General features: G+C 34.7%; 1 protein-coding gene across 10 annotated transcripts in view; it reads right to left on the bottom strand.

The window, feature by feature from the left end:
• The window catches only part of UNC79 (unc-79 homolog, NALCN channel complex subunit), a 348,180-nt gene that overhangs the window by 245,704 nt on the left and 83,787 nt on the right, over nt 1-18,689 (bottom strand). For 8 of the 10 annotated variants that reach the window (XM_037832001.1, XM_037832000.1, XM_037832008.1 and 5 more), the window contains exons 1-4: nt 16,364-17,068; nt 15,544-15,664; nt 7,782-8,086; nt 3,780-3,950 (exon numbers count right to left, since the gene is read on the bottom strand). In XM_037832001.1, the coding sequence (XP_037687929.1) occupies nt 3,780-3,950; nt 7,782-8,086; nt 15,544-15,664; nt 16,364-16,466 (700 nt within the window). In that variant the 5' untranslated portion in view covers nt 16,467-17,068. Of the gene's footprint in view, nt 1-3,779; nt 3,951-7,781; nt 8,087-15,543; nt 15,665-16,363; nt 17,069-18,689 lie in introns of those variants that run through there. The other 2 variants (XM_037832007.1, XM_037832003.1) reach the window with 2 other exon arrangements.

Below are 18,689 nucleotides of genomic sequence, written 5' to 3' on the forward strand. Positions count from 1 at the left end.
TACAGAGACAACTGCACATGTGTTCTGGCAGGTAGTATGAGATCAAAACCTGTTATAACAATTTCTATTATTATACAACAAACTCAGGGCGAGGCAGAGATTCCAAACCCCAGTGCATGGCCCCTTATCTGAATAATAATGAAGATGCTAAAATTTCAGGACAACATGTGAATTTGAGCAGAATATTGGAATTATTTACAGTGGATTTTGACATGTCTCTGATTTGACTATACACTTCTGTCACATCCTTGTATAAAATTTTACAATATTCAAAGGCCATTCCTATATATAATCTCGTCATCTTCACAACAAACCTGGAATGTAGACAAGGCAGATTATGATCATTCACCATTTTACAGTGAAGGAAACTGAAGTCCAGCAAAGTTAAGAGATTTGCCAACTGTCAAAGGACTAGAGTTCCTCTCTTCTGGATTCCTGTTCCAGAACATTTTCCACAATTCAACAATAGAGCTCTTAAAGTATAGTAAGACCTACTTTATAAAACAATCATAGCTAGCAAAACAGCTTGCATATATTAAAGATTATTTAAATACCATCCATATCTTGTGTTGGGCTTTCACTGCCTTTTTCTATGTATTATTTTTGGTCTTTGAAAAATCATAAAAATATAACATGTATCCTTGTGGATAAAACAAAAAATGATCCAGGGCCAATGCCCTGGAACCAGATACTCAACTAAGTCATACTATAGCTTTTAAGTCAATGCAATGATCTGAAAGAACCTTTCGTCTTCCTGTTTATAAATGACTTTTTGAGGAAACTGAAGTTGAAAAATAAATGAGATGAAGTTGCATAGTCCAGGATACTAAGTCCAAATTCTTCAAAAACATACTAGAAGGGCTTCTACCTGATATAATTGTTCAACTTTATTATTATCCTTAAAATAACATAATTTACATCAAGTCATGTTCCTTTGGAATTAGCTTTTCCTCTTCTCTGATTGGAAAAAGAGAGGCTTCCATGGAGAAATGTACATATTTTTCAATTCTTAGTATATTTTTTATAAACAAAACATACTATACACATTTAGAATAAAAATTGAAGGCTATTTTATTTATGGAAGGAGTTATAAAGAAAAGGCTATGTCAAAGGAGAATTTTAAAATTATCTGATTTTGCTCTGCAGAACCTCAAAAGAAGTTATTTGCAAATAAAAGTATAGCACTTGGTTTACTGACAAAGATGTCATGCAGGATAATCTGATATACATGCCGGTCACTATCTGAAGGAGCTACAGCCCCTCATTCGATCCACTTCAAAGCTCAAGACCTTCATTCTCTTGGTCCTTAATATCATCTTTTAACACCTGAAAAGCTGTCCATGTATTACATTTGACCTTGGGAACACCATATCGAAGAAATAAAAGCTTTTCTGTCCTAAAGACTTTTTTTATCAAGGGAACTCAGAAAATGCAATATCCTTTATCCTAACATCTAATTAGTCCTGAAGTAAAAATATTCTCAAAGAAGTCAAATGCTCCTTTCCTGTTTAGGTCAAAATTTCTAGACACTGAAACAACTAACAAAAATAAAGACAAGATGGATGCAATAAACAAACACATTCTTTTATTAATCCATTATAACATGATTAATCTAGGACCATGTTCTCTCTATCTTTGGGTCTGTGTCTTCATGTCTACCCTGTGAAGTAACAAGTACAAAAGAAACACATGAATAGTTTGGTAGACTTCGGCTTCAGAGATTGGTACTACAATACATTTTCTAAGGTTTAAAGATGATAAAGACTGCCTACTGTTGACCTACAGGTATGGTGATGAGAAATGAAAAGTCCGAACTAGAATAAACCTAGAGCAGCAATATAAACAAATAAACCAATAAGATCAACCATGGGGTTAGAAGAATAAATGTGCCTCTTACATAAAAGAAGACTGTTGTCTAACTTAGAATTATTAAACCAGAATTAACCCTAGAGACTGAATATTCTTTCCAAACCCCTCCTACATAGTTGAAAATAATGGCATCCTGGAGACATGAAGTGACTGGTATGTACCATTAAATGAACACCGTTACTCAAATAGCAAACATTAAAATTCAAAAAAAAATTTGTAAATTGAACGCTATTTTGTTCTTCTCATTTGCCAAGGTCCACACATTCAAATAAGTAAGGATTCTAAAGTGACTACAAGGCATGTTTGGAGGTCTATGTTTATAACTAAGGAGAAATTAATAATCAAATGTGAAAAAATAAATAGTCTCAATGCCTTATCAATCTTTATATAACTTCAGAGGCCTGATATATTTAATGCCTCTCCCAAAATTACGAACTTATTCCTAAGAAGTAGGGATACACTAAATTAGATTATCAGAAAGATATAGCCTCACCTGCTATTCTTCAAAAAAACAAGAAGTCCTATTCCTAAGTTTAAAAGTTAACATTTCTTACAAGAAGATATATGACTAGGCAATTCTAAAACTATATCTGTAAACAAATACTTGCCTTCTTGTAAGGCTACACAGAACCAAAAATTAGAACTATCAAATATTCTATTACTTGAACAGAGTAGGCAGTCTGCTAATTGTTTTCAAATCTCTATAGGATTTAAGCAGAAAAGTCAGACTCTTTTCTTAAATACATGAAAATTACAATTCCATAGCTGAAACTAAACTTGCCTGTAAAATAAGTAAATGTAGGTCAATTACCAAGTTCCAATTGTTATTAGAAGGCAACAGCTTTAATAAGATAATAAGTAGATCAAATTAAAATGGCAAATGATGATTGCTAAGAATTGAATGTGGCCAGAGAGGTATTTTTATAGAACAAGAGTTGAGGGAAAGAGAGAAGTAAACTAATATTTACTGACCAGGGATTGTGCTAGCACTTTAGCAATGTTCTGAATTAAAAATATTATCAAACAACTCCATGAGGTGGTTATTACTAATATTCTTATTGTACAGGTAAGAAACAGAGTAAGTAACTTGCCTAAGGTCACATGGCTAGGCTATGGTGGAGAGGTTGTTTGCCTCTAGATCTGACTCCTAAACCCTGAAAGATAGATTAATACATAATCCATTTCTTTAAAAAATGCTTTAGAAGAATTTTCACTGTAAAAAACAAAATACCCAACTTTTTTTCTCGCTTTACTTTCATGTCTGGAAAAACCTGCAGAATTAAATCTATGAAAGTGAAATTGAATTCAAATCAGTTCCATGCTTTGTAACAAGTTTGCCCATAAACTGCAGGCTTTAACTTTTCTCAGTGTCTTCACAAATTTTGACTCACTTTATCATCACAACAACCCTCTGAGGGAGAGCTGGTGAGGGAAAGCTGGTGTTACCATTTTGTAGATGAGGTTTCAACTATGTGAGTTGCCCAGCATCACACAGCAAATTAGGGACAGAACTGGGACCAGAATCTACATTTCTTGACTTTCCTTTGCACCCTACTGTCTTTAGATGAAAAAGATAAGAATTTCTACATTTGAGTCGACAATCTCCCTACCTTTTTTTTAATGACAAAAAAATATATAGACTGTAGAAATATAGACTGTTCCCTGATATGTTCTTTCTCTCTATTCTATAAGATTAAACTATGTGAATAACAGATTTTGAAAGGTACAATCAGCTTTCATTTATTTTCACCCTAACAGTCATGCTGAAATGGTCAAATTTAAATAATAGCATATCTATAGAACAAATGATTCCATTATAATCCTGAAAATACAGAGCCTATAACATCAAAAGCAATTTCCATTAGTACAATACATAAAAATAATATAGTATTAGATAAGATTGAACTTACATATAGCCATTGGTAGGAAAGATGTGCTAAGATATTCAATAATATCCTTGTGCAGAAATGGAGGAAAGGTAGCTAATGTTGATATCATCGTGTAGGGCAAAGTACTCAGAATATCATCATTGAGAAAGGGTAGCAAACATGTAGTTGTATAAAATATTGACTGTCCAAGATCTATAAAACAAAATTGAATAATCAGTCACTGAATATTTTGCCATAAACAAAATATGCTAACTTTACATTTTAAGTATTTATGAGCTGGTTTAAACTATAAGCAGCTATTCCTCCTTTCCTATTAAGAGTTTTGAAACATATTGCTTAGTATAATGAACTATATATTTAGTAGTTACTCAATAAATGACTGATGAGTAAGAAATACAAATATCTGTTACATGAATTTTTCTTCCACATCAACAATTTTAGTAATATTTGGTATTCATATTACTCTCTTCATGTGTTAATAAATCTTTAAATCACTTTAGTATTCTTACATCCATTCCATTTTATGCAGGATAACTTAGAAATAACAATGTTAAAATATTTGCCCACTGGAATGTTTAGAACGTCAAGGGCAGGACTGAAAGTAAAGCCAGGCTATTTTAGCTCTATCAACTAAACCACAAGGTTTCTAAAACCGGAGTCCTGGGCAATGCAGTGACTTGCATCCTCCAGCACAGCATCAGACTCAGCATACACTAAAGAAAAGAAACCATAAACCCATACTGTGTGATTCTGTACATTTAGTTATCAATGATCATGAGAGGAAGTAACACCCAATAATAATCTTTGTATGTGCATATTTGAAAAGGGGATAATAACAGTACCTACCTCACTTCGTTTGAAGGATTGCTATGAGGTTTAAAGAAGATAAATGTAAAGTGCTTAGCACAGCACATATTATCCACAAATATTAGCCATTATTATTAATATTAATATTTTTACTATTATTATCTGCACAGGAGTAAAAATAGAGGACATTCAAAAAACCATAATTATTTAGCTTTAGAATGCATTTAGACCAAATTCCATTATACTAAACATATGTTTTTGATGTATCAGGACCTCCAAATAAAAAGGCCATCAGACAAAACTTGACAAAGACTTCGATCATTTTAGAATTCATTATAATAGAAAGTTATTAGACTCGTTTGTTTGGCAGCAGATTTATCTTTTTAGTGTTATTTTGATTCCTAATGTTATTTCTGATTATCATTAAAATTCACATGCCCCCATCAAGAGGCACACCAACTGACAAGGGACAGTTTGGGGCTATACTGCATACTGGGCAGCAAGGATAAGTCAACCTTGGGCTCAAATAAACAAAATTGAAAATCTGCACATATTTTACTAAGAATTAACTGAGGCTGTGCCTAAAAGACACCTCAGCACTTGCCACATTAGCTGATCCTTTTAATCTAATTACAGAACATTAGCACTAAAAGGGGCCTGAAAGCCCACTGTGCCAATTTGAATGTATTATGTCCCCGCAAAACGCCATTATCTTTGATGTAATCTTGTGTGGGCAAACATATTAGTGTTGATTAGACTGTAATTCTTTGAGTGTTTCCATGGAGATGTGACCTGCCCAGCTGTGGGTGATGACTCTGGTTGGATAGTTTCCGTGGAAGTGTGGCCTTGCCTGTTCGGCACTATATAAGCCCAGACAGAAGGAGCAAGCTTGCTACAGCCAAGAGGGACACTTTGAAGAATGCACAGGAGCTGAGAGAGGAGCTGCAGCTTATAGAGACATTTTGGAAACGGCCTTTTAAAGCAGACTTTTGCTCCAGAGAAGCTAAGAGAGGACAAATGCCCCCAAGAGCAACTAAGAGTGACATTTTTGAGGAGCTGAAGCCTAGGGAGGAATGTCCTGGGAGAAAGCCATTTTGAAACCAGAACTCCGGAGCAGATGCCAGCCATGTGCCTTCCCAGCTAAGAGAGGTTTTCCGGACGCCATTGGCCATCCTCCAGTGAAGGTACCCAATTGTCTATGTGTTACCCTGGACACTTTATATGGCCTTAAGATTGTGACTGTGTAACCAAATGAACCCTCTTTATAAAAGCCAGTCCATTTCTGGTGTTTTGCATCCCAGAAGTATTAGCAAACTAGAACACCCACCTACAGTATTTTTCATATAAGGAAACTGAGGCTCAGAGAGGGGAAGTGATTGCCCAAGATCACCCGAGAGTTAGTAGCTGGACTATGGCAAAAGCATAGCCTGTACCATATAGCCCCAGTGTGAGAACAGCCTGTGGCTTTAGTGTAGTGGTTCTCAAACTCAGTGTACAAGAGGATCACCAGTGAGCTGGTTAAAAATTCAGTTTCTCAGGGCCCACTCCTCAGTGATGCTTACTCAAAAGTCCTGGGATGGGACCCAGAATTCTTTGGTTTTTACCAAGTAAGCTCCCCAGGCGATACCAATGTTTTCCTAACACACTTACAGAAATAATGCTCTATTGTTTTCTAACCTCCAAGGTATGGTCTACTGAGTTTTTTCCTATCTTCTAACTTCTATAATGCAGAACACAGTATATAAATAACAATGAAGAGTAAAGTCACAAAAAGGTATAAAAGCAAATATATAAATCATCTCCCTGAGACTGTCATAATTTACACTTTAATTGCAATTAAATGGGTTGTGATTTACCAAATCGAATGCCTTCATCTTAATCAAAGGGCTCTGAAGATAAAGGACAGCTTCCCTAACACAGAGGACCATCCTAAGATAAGGCAGGTCCACCGGGAATTCAGGATCGATAGTTAGAAAGAAAAGTTGTGTTCGGTCACTGATAGGCTCACCAACACAGTAAGCTCTGGCAACCTTATGTTCAAGTTCTGAGCTGGGACAGGATCACAATAAAAGTGGCTAGGCTTAAGAATGCTACAAAATTATACAATAAGCAACTTTACAAATTTATATATTCTTCATATTCATTATCAGAATTACACATATAAGAAAAAACAAACTCAATAATCATTATTTCATCATTTTTATGAAAGTCACTTTTTAAAAATGTTTAAAATTAGGAACACATCATACTAGATAAACCATTAAGCATTGTAACTACATGGCAAAATAACCCCCATCACCCACCCATTCTCCAACATTCCAATTTTTCTGTACAGAGAAACTTTTGTTATCATATTTCCAGGGAACAAATTATCTGTGTTTTAAAGTTTAGACAACTAATGTTTTAAAAGTGCATGTTCTTAAAAAAAAAAAAAACTCTTTTCTTACTGCATGGTTATCCAGTTGATTCTCCCAAAAACAATATTGGGTAGTTAATCAAGAGATATTACTGTATCCCCATTTATGGTTTAGAAGAATTTGGTAAACAAGCAAGATAATGAAATTAACTAAAAACACATAGCATAAAGGGGCAAGGGTTAAGAAAAGAACCATTCTCTTAGACACCCATCTGAAGCAGCATTAAGACTATTTACTATACACAGAATAGAACACCACTTCATACTGTACCACTCCGGCACTTTGTAATAACTATTGATAATTAGGTAAATTTGGAAGAGACCTCTGAGATTTCTTCTTCTCTAACCTCCTAAGTTTAAAGTCAGGAAAAAATGAGTCCCAAAGAGATTTAGGGATCTGTCCAAAGTCACAGAATTGTCAGCTCCAGTGCTTCCATCTCCACCTCCTACATTTTCTGCGGGATATGTTTTAAAATCTTAGCCTCCAAATCATAATTTAAACAAGAGCCCCCATGATAAGCACATCAGGGGAAAGGAAATAATGTCTTGTTATATTCTTCCTTTTTCTCCAGCCCATTCTCCCCAATACAGGCCCACTTGGATAACATCCCTCCAGCAATAAAACAGTGAAAAATGATAGGATGGGAAATATCATAATTCAATTTCAGTGTAAAGAAAGGCTTTAGCCACCTAAAGCCCCTTCAAGTGATCTATGACATGAATAACCACAATCTCCAAGCCCCTTGCTCAATGTACGTAAGTATACACGTATCTTTCAATGGTTTCAATTAAATGCTCACCGTGTTGGCCATGCTGTAGTAAAGGAACTAGATCCAGGAGAGTCACCAAAGTCACGTAGAGGCCTTGATAGTCCAAAGAAGGGTAGTCTGACAACTGAGCATCACGACTTTGCGGGCCGCGTTCAGAGGGAGCATCTCGCAGGACGCTGTAAAGGAGGGAGCGAGTAACAGTAGGGTTGATGGAACTGACCTGCGGTCTTAGAGATGGGGTGAGTGGGAATGGCACAGGAAAAAGACACATGGTCATGGGCACTGTCAAATTGGAGGCATCTTGGTTTTCCTTCTTCCCTGTGCGGGACAAAATGCTGTTGGGGGGACAAAGAAAAAAAAGAGACAACAAAGACACAAAGAACAGCACATTACATTGAAATGACACTCTAAAACAAATAATAAAACACCAGATACACCCCACATAAGATGCAATCGCCACACCAGCAGTGTCTACCAATATAGTACTGGTTGCAAGCATCAGGCTCAGAGATACCAATAATACAAAGTTTATTTTGTGGAAGTTTCATTGCATCTCATGTGTTATCTGGTTAATAAGGAGCAAAAATATAAAAATGCATGTTTCAGTGCCAAACCCATGTTTTACAGTTTATCAGTTTGGTGAAGGAGAGGTTTCCTAGAAGGAAAAACAATGGCTTGGTCTAAATAATAAGGGCTTTTATTACTAATTAAAATGCGCTTTCGAAAGAAAGGAAGTTTTCAGCAAGGCAGTCTTTATCAGGTAAATAAAAACATGCAAAATATAGGTATGGCACTTGCAGAAACATGTTTTAGCAAAGAATAAACATGTGTGTTTATTAAGAAAGTCTTAAAAAGCACATGTTTATTGCATCAAAATAATGTCTATATGTATATTATGATACTGTTTCATGACATTCTGTCAGTATCATTTGAGATAATGAAGTTTAAACAGGCATATGAATTTAGAAATAATACATATTTCTAAAATGTTAGCTAAACTACATTGGAAAAGCTATAAAATAATATATAGTAGATGGTCTGTAGCATATGTTTGTGAGCTAATGATAATGGTTATTTATGTGTGTTTTTTAATTTTGCGTGTTGGGGAGGAAACATTTTATTTTATGAATACAAACAGTGGTCTATTAAATAATTACCTGCAAAATTCTAAGGACTAAGCAAGCAGTATTTGTCATATAGCTGCACATCATACATGATTATCTCATATATTACTGCTGCTACTTACGTTATTATTCAACAAAACTCACTAAAAACTAAAGGAAAGATAATTTAGAAAGTCAAAAAAAAGTTTAATGGGAATAAAAATAAATTCTACAAATAAATTGGTTCTCTTTTAGCCTTAATTTTAAAATAGAAAGCTTTTAGTAAAAGTGAAAAGCAGAGAAGTTGCTAATTTAAAAATAGAACAAATTATTGCTTAGCCAAATGTTTAGGTTTGTTAAAATTAGGTTACACTATTTATTATCCAAGACAATAACTATGCATTGTAATGACAATATCTACTGCACTTAATAAGTGCTTTTATATAGTACACTTATATGCTAATCAAAATATATAACAATTTATAGATGTTTCATTACATAAAAATAAGCTTGTCTTACACTTATCCTATGTGCATCAAACATTTCTAAGTTCTTAGTTAATGATATTACATTTACAGCTTAACAGTCATGTGAAGAATTGGTTAGTGTCGAGCATGCTTGTTATGTCAAGTTTACATTTATTTTTGTTTACTCTTACTGCAATATATGTTGCAATGTAAGAAAAATGACTACATGCTTTTTATTTTCCATGTGCCTAAATTACCTCAATTTCCTTTGTCTTCTGTTACCCAATGTCCAGGGAAAAACAATTGATAATAATAAAAATATTTCAGAATAGTTATGTAATACTTCTTAGCAATAGATAAGATTTAGTGTAATTTTTTTTTTTTTACTTTAAAGGGATTTAATTTACTTTTTTGGGTGTGATTTATTTGACTTGTAAGCTCCGACTTTATAACGGGATAATATCAACATTCCAGTTACCCCCGATTGCCTACATCTATAATAAATGATATCAGACTTTATATTTTTCTCATATAAGTCAATTACTTCAGAAATTATCACCTTTAAACATTATTTTCTTGAAAAGATCAGACACCAAAAATTTGGTTTCACCTTATAGGATTCTATCCTACTGAAAATTCCTTAAGAATCACAATGGATAAAAATCAGATATATTATTTCCCCAACTTCAGTCCTTAATTAGCCTACCACCAGCATCTTTTCCAAATTATAAGACGTAGCCCTTCTAAAGGTGGTATAAGAAGTGGAACATTTTGCCTTAGAGGACAAAATTAGCTGAATATCATAATGCTATCCTTTATATTAAGTATAGTGCTCTGATCAAACTTCGATGGGGGAAATATAACATTATTTTTTTAAACATTAGTATTTTTCCAAAGTTTGATATAATCCAACAAATACTAGTCAAATCCACTTTGGAGACTCTATTTTGAAATTCTTCCCGCCCTGTAGATGTGGGTTCTCAAACGAGAGCAGCAACAGCTCTACACACGCAGGGAGGGAAGAATGTCGGCATTGAAACAGCAAAGCTGTCTTCTCGCTGCCTTTTGATTTAATAATCAGGTGAGGTTGAGAAAAAAATGACTGAAAATGAGTTATCCATGAAACCAGTTTTAAATTACCATTCATGTTTCAATGTAAGGAAATGTTTTCATTTGTGAAAAAACTTAAGAAGGGCTCATGAATAAATGTACAATGCATTGTGATTTTATGATGTTTTGTGAAATTTATTCAGAAAAAGAAAATACGTATTTCCCCAACCAAACTGTCTAACTTGGGAATGATAAAACCATTTTCCCCATCTGAATTTCTTTCTCAGTGATCTGAAGACTAAACCAAAAAGACTATTAGGAAAGCCTGCTCGGAAGAGTTAGACCCAGCAGCAACTTTTCACCTTTCCTGTTCCCTCATGAGCTCCTCCTTAGCAAGTATTTGCTTCCGACCTCAAGGGGGTAAAAAGAGGACCTCTGTGCAGAAAGATGAGATGTTGCCCTGAGGTATTTGTAGCACAGAAAATTAATGCATCAAAATAAAGTTTCTAATAGATTATGAATTTGTCATTTGATTGGAATCTATATATTGAACAAAATTTACCTGACTATGCTATGCTCTAAAGCATGGACTTCAGATCAATAAGTTTAAGGTATATATATTCTTCCTAAGCAATTAGAAATTACAATTTAGTTAAAATTATTGGGCTGAGAGTAGAATTCCCTTAAAAAACATATTGAACATTTTCTAAAGAGTTAGCAGCAAGCAGTTTTCCCCAAATGTAATGAATTCTTAAAATATTTTATGTGCAAGCAATTTGAATGGCACCAGAAGAGAGACCTTGGCAAAGAAATTTCAAAAGAATGCTTGACATAGGAAAAAGACTGAGAACTTTTAGATGTTCTGCCAGGTGAAAGGCAAGATCCTTAAAGAAGACCTTCGATGTTTAAAATATGGCCATGGAACGTTTCCAAGATAGAATGAACAGATTCCTCTGCAGGGCTGAGGAGGAGTTAAACTAGACAATCTTTGCAGCTGCTTCTAATGCCAAAAACAAACAAAAAAACTATCTGTTCACTGCTAAACTTATGTCCATGCTAAATCATAATGAGTACAACTCAGCACTCAGATGAAATTTCACCCAGGACCCCCAGTCACTGCTACAGTAAATAAATGCTTAAACAGAGTTCCTGCATTGGATGGAAGTCTGTACTAAAGTCAATGGAATTCAACAAACATTAACTGAACCCTTCCTATGTGCCAAACCCTTCACAGGCTCAAAGGCTACCAAGCTACACACAGGACTTGCCTTCCACTCACCTAGAGTTTAGGGAACCTCCAGGAACCTAAATATGAGTCTAATTTGAGTTAAGTGGACATGTGTGGACTCTTCAATTGCTGACATAGTCAATCACATTAATTTATAATTTCCCCACTCTTGTGGATTAAATTACTTGAAATACATACCCTTGGAAATATGTATGAAACTCTGCTGAAATAAGTAAGATTCATGCATGCATGCATGAACATCAGAGGACTTATTACTCCAAAAATAGAATTCTGATTTATGTGAACCTGTTGGAATTTCATGTTGCATATTTTAACCAGAAAAAAAACAATTAATTTTAACATCATTTAGAATATTCAAATAGAAAGAGAGTTACTCTGTAAACTCATCTCTAATTTTTAACTCTTGTTTCTTTCCAAGAACCTGAATTCTGAAAGTAAGAAATGCTTCTTAATGTAAAAATTATATAAAATTCAAAGGGAACCATTACTTCCTACAGAATCTAAAAGACAAATGCATAAAATGTAATGAGCAATCAGTAGTTTGGGACTCATAATGTATAAAATATAATGTGTGACAAGAACTACGTAAAAACGGGAGAACGGAGGAGTATAAGAACATAGTTGTGTATAGTATTGAAATTAAGTTGGTATCAAAGCAAACAAGAGTATTATAGATTTAGGATGTTAAATTTAAAGCCCCATATAACTATAAGAAAATATCAGAGAATAGGAAGGAAGGAAGGAAGGAAGGAAGGAAGGAGGGAAGGAAGGAAGGAAGGAAGGAAGGAAGGAAGGAAGGAAGGGGGGAGGGAGGGAGGGAGGGAAAGAAAGGAAGGAAGGGAGGAAGGAAGGAGGGGAGGAAGGAAGGGAGCAACTGAGGAGACAATGACAGTTAAAGTAAATACAGGATCCTGGATGGGCTCTAACAAGGGAGGAAAGAAGGCTCAAAAGGACATTATTGGGATATATGAAAAAATAGGAATATACACTGTTAGCGTACTGTCAATGCTAACTTACTTGAACTTGATTACTACACTTAAAGTGGATACATAAGTGAATATTCTTATTCTTAGGAAATGTACATGGCAGTATTAAGTGTTGAAGTAGCATGATGTGTACAACCTGCAATCAAATGTTCAGAAAATGGACTGACAGGCAGATAGACTGACATATAGATAGATGGATTGTTAGACTGATGAATAGGTACAATAAAAGGGCAAATGTAGAAAAATATTAAAGATGGTGGATCTGGCGATCTGAGGGATAGATGTATGTTGGAGTCTCTGTATGGGGTTTCTATTATCTTTGTAACTATCCTGTAAATTTGAAATTATTTCAAAATTAAAAGTATAAAATTGAATGGAAGTTTGAAAAATAAAATGCAAAGGGAACCATTTTGTTTGGTGTACAAAATCTTATTGCCAATAATCTTGGACCTCAAATGCCTAGATTGTCTTATTTGTCTTGAACAAATAGCATAAATAAAATGAAGATACATAAATACGATTTTATAGATTGTTTATATCAACATTGGAAGTGATTATAGCTTGGTCCAAGAAATAGAACAACAGTTTTAAATTCCAAATTTCCAGTAAACTAAAGAAAATAAAAGGTTAAAAAAAAAAAAACAGCCCCAGGAGTAGAGATAAAAGAAGAAACAAAATGCATTTGGTTCAGCCCCAGAGTTGAACCTGCAAGTATTAAAGTCAACTCATGTACACGTTGCATTCCTCAGTGTTTTCTTCCTCCCACCATTGTGTATAATTCGTGTGTCCAGGTGGGTGGGTGTCCTTCATTATAGCCTCTCAGCTTGCTCTAATCCTCCATCCACAACTAACTGCTGAGTAGGAAATAGAGCTAACCCCCTGGAAACTGAAACGCTGTCCACATGAGTTCAGGTACAGTTCAACTTTCCAAAAGGTAGAAAATCTTTGTGCTCAACACTGCCTTTCTCCCTCTTACCTCAAAGAGAGCTGAAACTACTCCATGGACTGGTAATCAATGCCAGAATTCCCAATGGCTAAACCAAGTTTTTGCTAAAAGTGTCCTTGAATATGATAAATAGCAGTACTAAAAAGAAAACAGTACAGCATAATTGTTGAGAGCAAGTCTTGTGGATCAGGACTACCACAGCCAAATCCTGGTTCCACTATTTATGAAATATGTAACTATGAGCAACTTATTCAATCATTCTGAACCTTAGTTTCATTATCTGTAAAGTGGGTATAATAATACACTTACAGAATTATTATGAGGGATTAAATGAGATGACCCATGCAAAGTGCCTAGAACAGTACTTGACACATACTAATTACTTTATAATATAATATTAATGTAATAATGATAGTTATTGCTAGTATTATTATTAATAGTTGTTGTTGAAGTTGTCTACCTTTCAAAACGTACTCAGCTCAAATGCATAGAATCTTCTCCAATAGACCACTTGAACAAACTACCTTAACACCTTAAAATGCTATCACTCATGGCCATATTCCAATGATACATTCTCAAGAAAATGGAATCTTCATCTTTCAAACATGACTTCAATATCTAAATTTCTTAAGTTTTTGTCACAATAACTAAATCTAGGCAGCAAGCTCAGAAGTACCAACTAGGATGTCACAGTTTCTTTGCAAATGGAATTCACAATCTTGCTTCACAATGAAAAGCCTCCCTCACTTTAAGAACTTTCAGAATTCATGACAAAGGAAAGTGTTTCCTTTTGAGAAGCATGACCTCAAACCCAAAAGAAGAATTCAAGAGAACATAATTAGATGTCTTGGTTTATAAACTTTTGTGATTATAATGATGAAAATTGGGATCATTTTCCAATGCAATTTGAAAGGAAGGGAAATATCCTTTCATAGGGTCCTAAACTTACTATGCAAGTATGAAATTTCTAAATCTGATCATCAGAATCCTTTTAATATAGAATATGGACAAGGAGAATTCTAAAGAAGAAAAGATAGTCCAAAGAATAACAAAGAATAACAAGAAAACTGAGGCAGTGGATCTGCAGAAGGCTAGTAGCTGACTTGACCATGTACAGCTTCTTCTACAAAGCCTTCAGTCTGACTGTGGCAAAGTCTTAGACCACTGGAAAAATCCAGCACCACTACAATCATTCCCGAATTTTTGTCCTTTCCTAATAATACCTGCTTGATGAATTTTTTTGACTGTTGTATTGCTAAAAGAAAGAGTAGAGTTCAAGTCCATTTATGTGTTTCCAAAATCAGATTTAGAGTGAGAAGATCATGGTAATGCAAGAGACCAAGATTTAGGATTTCATGGAAAGTGACGCATTCTTCTAACTTCAGTGTAATTTCTCAAGCAATTAAGACTTCCCCTGAAAGACTCATCATTGTCTGCTTGTTTTTCCTAATGAGAAGCGTGAAACAGAAAGGTCCCTCTTCTCTCTACCTTATGGTAAAAGCAGACAATATAAAAAGAGCTCCCGTGTTTTTGTTTCCTTAGCCTCTAAAGAGTTACACAGATTAAAAAATAATTGTTATTACCATACATTACATTTTAGGAAATATATCTGATGGGTCTAAAACACTACCTAATTCTGATTTTCCTAAGACCAAAAATATTTCCTATTCTTAATTTTAAGCCATATAGGTTCTCCTTTGAACCCCATTCTATATTAGTCCCCAAAGCATAACATTTATCATTTTATAAATCTCTTGAAAATTTGTTCAACTGAGAAAAGCAGGCAATAGCCACACAACCCATTATTTTCAGTGAGGCCTGTGATCCTATATGCTATATACACCCAGAGGGTTGAGTCCAGAATCTTCTGGCAGAGCACTAGAAAACATAAGGCCCTTCAAAACTATCAATTCAATACAAATTTAGGTCCCAATAAATTTAACAGTACTACCTAATAATTCTTTCAAAGTAGAGGATATTTTAAAGCTTACCTTAATAAGGTCTGAGAAAAGTATTTCAGGGTGTTTGCAATATCTGTTCCTGAAGGTACAGGATAAATGTTGTGAAGAACCCGGTTATGATATTCTTGCAAGTATCGGATCTTGGAAGCAACTAGATAAAAGCAAAAAAAAAAAAAAAAAAAAAAAAAAAAATTATCTTGTAATATGTATTAGGCATACATAACACTTAAGTTTTTACCAGAATTCCATGACAGAAACAATTACAAAAGACTTTTAATATTGTATAATTGCATTCAGCCTACAAAATTATTTTTAGTTATATGGTTTAATATCCCATTCACAAAGTATCCATTACTTTTTTTTTTATCACTAAGGAAAGCAGTGCTCCAAAGCGTTTTCTAATCACCCCCACATTAGGTTATTATTAGCAAAATATTAATAGATATAAATCTCTGCCACCAGAGAATTATATTAAATATCGGTTAACTAAAACTGAAGGAGAAATTTCCAAGGTCTTTCAGCAAAAGTCTAACAATCCTAAAATAAAAATGAGTCCATTGCACAATAGCATCAGTTGAAAGCAGATTTTTAACTCAACAAGTGATCACGAAAGAATGTTTAGATTATGCTTAAATTGTGAGAGTAGATTAAGAATAGAGTAACTTGGTGAATATTAAATAAGAATACAATGATTGTGTGGTAATAAAAATATAAAAAATGAATGTCATATTTTTCTTACAAAGAATTTCATAAATTAGAAAACTGCCTAATAGTTTTCTGAGCTTGGTTGCCCAGATCTTCTCAAGACTCAGGAGGGACTAAATAGATGCATTTACCCTCCTAGACCTACCTGTAGTCACCAGCACTGTCCACATTCCTGACCTGACTTTGGACCTGGCTGTAGTGAATGGCCCAGCTCTAGTCATTCCTCTTTGAAAATCCCAAGGAGCCATGATGATCAACGTCTCTCTGGTCTCCTCTTCCACAGAGTTCTCAACACTGTCCACTTGTCCTCTCAATCTTTAAGGCTACCAGGAGAGCCTTTTAGGTGGCATGGCTCACCATCAGCAGTAAACAGAAGACATATCAAGTCCTGGAGAAGCAAGGCCTTGCTGTTCCCAATGGAAACAAGATCCTGGATGAATTCTAACTGAAATGCTGTCTTGAGCAACTTAAATAAAGTCAAAATGCTTTTGATAGGTGTGGGACGTAGAATCACAAAATGATGAGATATCCAAACTGGGAGGAACTTAGAGAACTTTTCCAAAAACCACTTCATTTTAGAGACAGGGAAAATGAGGCATACAGGTAAATCAATAGCAGAACTAGATCTAGAACTTAGATTCCCTTACTCCCAATTCAGTGCGCTCAGAAAACAATTCTGAAATCATTTAATATGGAGATAGTGGAGTTTTATTCCATGAAATCAAAGCAGTTGGCAATTTTCAGCTGTTATTAGGTTAATCACCAATTCTAAATCCCACATACACCATATAGCAGATTTTCCTTTTCTCTCTTTTACTACTTGCACTATTTCCATAATATATTTGGCATGTTTACCAAAAATTAAATCCAGATTGCAGATAATAATACCTTTGGGTTTGTATGGCCTATCAGCTCTGAAGAAAGCAACAAGTTTATATCTACTGTCTCAAATAACCCATAAGTGTTTGATTGTAAGTAAGTTTTTCTTGAGATAAGGTATAAATAGGTGATGCTTTAAAATGCTTTAAGTACATCATCTATAAAAATCCATTTTCTTCTCAGTGTTTTTGATCGGCTATTAATAATTTTTTTTAAAATCACATTACAAGGAACCCCCACATTAATACATAGTTTCCAGTTCCAAACATATGAGATGTGTGCTTTCTGCCCATCCACCATCACAGTAATGCTTTCTTACTGTGACTTCTCAAGCTTTACTATTCAGCAGATTTTTACAGAGTATTTCAGGAATACCAATGGAAGCGCAAGGTGTGGACAATAAGCTCAAACGAGGAGAAAAATCAGAGAGCCTCCAACTCATTGGCTTGCTCATAACTCAAGAGCTATGAATTTGTCACTACACAACAATAACAATCATTCAAAAAGGTTGTGTAATGAATGAACAAACAAATGTTATCTTTATCGTTCATTTTGTTAAATGCAGTAATAGCTCCTTTCAACATATCCAAACATCCAGGGAAAAGCAGAGACTAGAATCACTCTCTTCTTCGAAATCTTTTAATATTTTGTAAACTTCACATTATATTGTCTCTGTTTGTTTACTTACCTCTTTATTTTTCTACACCAGGCTGTAAACTTCTTGAAGGCAGAAACCATATCTTAAACATGTCTCTAGCGCAAGCCTAACAAACTGCCTGGTGCTTAGTAGGTACTTCACATATTTGTAGGATAAATGAACAAATGAATTAATATTTTAATAATAGCAGTTAGCACTTGAAATTTTGTACACATGCTTATCTGTCTCCGACACTGGATTGTGGGATCTTTTAATCCCTACCAGTGCCAGACACCAGTAGGTGTGCTCCATAAATAATTAATGAGTGAAGATGGGTAAAAGGAAGAGAGAAAGGGGGGAGAGAGAGGAAGATAGTGGTGAGTAATCACGAAAGACAATTTATAGAACAAGTTGGAAGAAATGTTCAAGCTACTCTGTGCTTTGATGAATGCAACTAGATCTAAGAAGTCATGATTTAACTTTGCTGTTTTCAACTCTTTGAGAACAGCCAAAAAGGCCTGACATAAAACATTTTGTAAAAGTGCTGAGGATGTGACTATAATTCATTTACATTTCAATCTGGTGTATAAGAGATGCTCATTTGGCTGGTTAATAAGCCCACATGGCACCCTCATGGCAGCGCAGAGTTCTTATTCTTTACTCCACCCATATAGCTGAATATTGCTGCAGAAACTCAGTTAATTGGGCAGGGTGGATATAAATAAATTATCTCCAATCCCAATTGATGCTAAAACTACATTTCTCTAGTAAACTTCTTCCACTCTCTTCATTCACTGGTTCACCACTTCTCCAGGCTCTTCAAAACTCCCCCATGCCCACCACTTTCCTTATACCTTAAGAAAACAGAAGCCATCATATAGGAATTATTATAAGAGGAGGATAAGAGTTAAGAGTATGAGCTCTGAAATCAAACAGTTCTGGGTTAAGGTCTTGG

Source organism: Choloepus didactylus, chromosome 4 (genome assembly GCF_015220235.1).
Source record: "Choloepus didactylus isolate mChoDid1 chromosome 4, mChoDid1.pri, whole genome shotgun sequence".
Taxonomy (NCBI): Eukaryota; Metazoa; Chordata; class Mammalia; order Pilosa; family Megalonychidae; genus Choloepus; species Choloepus didactylus.